The sequence below is a fragment of the Saccopteryx bilineata genome, chromosome 2 (assembly GCF_036850765.1).
Source record: "Saccopteryx bilineata isolate mSacBil1 chromosome 2, mSacBil1_pri_phased_curated, whole genome shotgun sequence".
NCBI lineage: Eukaryota > Metazoa > Chordata > Mammalia > Chiroptera > Emballonuridae > Saccopteryx > Saccopteryx bilineata.
The window spans coordinates 12636732-12640086 of NC_089491.1; the positions used below are offsets into that span (position 1 = coordinate 12636732).

General features: G+C 39.3%; 1 protein-coding gene across 1 annotated transcript; it reads left to right on the forward strand.

Annotated features, from left to right (window-relative positions):
- The first annotated feature begins 1280 nt into the window (after positions 1-1280).
- LOC136322746 (olfactory receptor 1J1-like) lies at positions 1281-2222 on the forward strand. Its single transcript, XM_066254650.1, is given in 1 exon segment — positions 1281-2222. A coding segment is annotated over 1 exon segment (942 nt).
- The last annotated feature ends 1133 nt before the right edge of the window (positions 2223-3355 follow it).

The window sequence follows — 3355 nt, forward strand, 5'->3', positions numbered from 1 at the left end:
AACATCTAATAACAATGTCTGAGAATTTCCTTCACATGCTTGTTGTTGCATGATGTGCTCAACTATATTTAAAATTTTTTATCAGTGTTATTTCACTGTTTTTTTTATCAGTGTTATTTCTAATTTACATCTCCCATCACTTGGAAAATAAATACTCTTTTAATTTATTGGCTATCTTGACTCCATTTTACTGTGAATTTCAGGCTCATATTGATTGAACTTTTTGTCTTGTCCTTATTCATTCCCAAGAGTTCTGCATGCATCCCAAGTACTAATCTTTTGCTGACTCTGGGCAGTGTGAATTCTCCCATCCAAGCCTGTCTCTATGTGGCTTTGGTACAGTTGTGATGGTTGGTGTACTAATGAAACTTTATTTTCATGCAATCAAATCTGGGCAGTGTTAATTCTCCCATTCAAGCTTGTCTCTATGTGGCTTTGGTACAGTGGTGATGGTTGTTGTACTAAAGAAACTTTATTTTCATGCAATCAAATTTATTTTTATGTTGTATGCTTTGGGGTTCTTGATTAAGAAATGTGTCACTATCCTAAGATTATAATGTAATCTACAAATTCTTTTTCTAATGTTTTTGAAATTTTGCTTGTTATATTTAGGTCTTTAATACTTCCGAGATTTTAAAAATGTATGGTGTGAGGTAGGAATATAATGTGATTTTCCCCTTACAGAAAGACAACTGCCTCAGCAAGAGTCTGTATTGTTTTCACTGACTTATAATGCCACTTTGTGAATTGCAAACAACTTATTATAAATGTGTCTGTTCCTAGGCTCTCCATTTCCCTCCACTATTTTATTGGTTTACCTCTGTTAAAATACAGTATTTGTTATAATCAACATAGCTATACAGTAAGCTTTGATATGTTAGATTGAATTCTTACCTTTTAAAAATATATGGATATTTTAATAATTAATGATCAGGGTTAGGAAATAATTTACTTACATAGTATTTTAGAGATACTTAAAAGATGAGAATTCCTTTTTAAAGTTATTTCTTACTTTTCAAATGCATTTCTTTGAAAGTTTTGCCATGTAGCAACTAAATAACATGGGGCTCCAGGATTATTAGTTTTTAACCTAGGTCTTAAATAAAGCCTGATATAAGTTTCTTAAAGAGGCTGCCATGATGAATTTAATTTGCATGTGCCATCTTTTATTTGGTCAACAAATTTATATTGTGCATGCATTAATTATCTGTATGATAGATTCTAGGTCTACAATTAATGAACCACCTTTTCCACCAGTGCCCTCCAGTTAGTATAGCAGCATGGGGCCTGAGAACCAGAGCAGCGTGTCCAAATTCCTCCTCCTGGGGCTCCCCATTTGGCCAGAGCAGCAGCGTGGGTTCTTCACCTTGTTCCTGGGCATGTACCTGACCACGGTGCTGGGCAACCTGCTCATCATCCTGCTCATCAGACTGGACTCCCGCCTGCACACGCCCATGTACTTCTTCCTCAGCCACTTGGCCTTCACGGATATCAATTTCTCTTCTGTCACAGTCCCTAAGATGCTCATGAACATGCAAACCCAGCACCTATCCATCCGCTATGAAGGCTGCATTTCACAGACATATTTTTTTATATTCTTTGCGGATTTGGACAGTTTCTTGATTACTTCAATGGCATATGACAGGTACGTGGCCATCTGCCACCCTCTGCAGTACACCACCATCATGAGTCAGAGCGTGTGTGTCATGCTAGTGGTTGGGTCCTGGGTCATTGCTTGCACTTGTGCTCTATTACACACTCTCCTCCTAGCCCGGCTGTCCTTCTGTGCTGACCACACTGTCCCCCACTTCTTCTGTGACCTTGCTGCCCTTCTCAAATTGTCCTGCTCAGATACTTCCCTCAACCAGTGGGTAATATTTACTGCAGGATCAACTGCCATTATGCTTCCGTTCTTATGCATCCTGGTTTCTTATGGCCACATTGGGAACGCCATCCTCTGAGTTCCATCTGCCAATGGCATCTACAAAGCCTTATCTACATGTGGATCTCACCTCTTAGTAGTGACTCTCTATTATGGGACAATTATTGGTCTATATTTTCTTCCTTCATCCAACAACACCAATGAGAATAACATAATCGCTTCAGTGATGTACACAGTGGTCACTCCCATGCTGAACCCCTTTATTTATAGCCTGAGAAATAAGGACATGAAAGGGGCCTTGAGAAAACTCTTGAATAAGAAAACATATTCTTCCAACTGATACCTACCTTTTTTAAAAAAATGCTCGTGTGATCTTGTTTCCTTAATAATGTGTCAATACAAATTGTTAAAAATATAGCTCACTCATCTTCCTTCTATAGCTGTCACTCATGAACCCTGGATGACAGTATTCTTGGAGCTGTTGGGGGCTGGAAAAACAGGATATGCTTATAGGACTTAATTTGCTTTTATTTTGGTTAATGGGAATTGTAAGCTACTTTGAGGGTGCTGTGTCACTTTGGCTGGTCTCAATAAATAGAAGCTGCCAGGGCTGGCTTTCCCCCCAAGTTTTGTTGTAAAAATGTGTTGGACTTTCCATATTGTTAGAGAATTTCCCATTCTGATGATAATATGGTTTCTCTTTTCCTAGGCACTCACACATGCAGGGACTACTGAGTCCTTCTAGAATTTTCAGGGAGTAGGTATTAAATTTTACTTACAGAATGACTAACATACTTCTTTCTTGCCCTTTACAAATATATCTCATGCATCCTTTTTCCCTAACACATGCAGATATTCAGCAGAAAAATAAATATCACTTCATTATTTCAGGTACCAATCAGAGAGCTTAATATGCACTAAAATTATCACTTTTTTCATTTTTTTTTTTTGCATGTGAGAGGAGGGGAGATAGAGAGACAGACTCCTGCATGTACTTCAACTGGGATCCACCTGGCAACCCCATTTGGACCGATGCTCTACCCATCTGGGGCCATGCTCACAACTGAGCTATTTTTAGCAGAGGCCCCATGGAAACATACTAAGCATCCAGGGCCATTGTTCTCTTACCAGTCGAGCCATTGAGCCATGGTTGTAGGATGGGGAGCGGGGGGGAGAGTAAGAGAGGAGGAGGAGGAGTGGGTGAGGTGGAGAAACAAGCAGATGATTGCATCTCTCGTATGCCCTAATGGGGAATTGAACCGAGGACTTACACACACCAGGTTGATGCTTTTACACTGAGCCAGCCTGTTAGGGCCAAATCATCACTTTTAATTCTGAGAACAACCCTAAGATATGTGTTGGGAAAACTCTGGCTCGAAGAGGTGAAGAACACTTAAGTATTGCAATTAGTGAAAAACTTGAATCTTGGCTGTCTGATTCCCAAGCAATTTAACTAAGGACTATAACTATTTA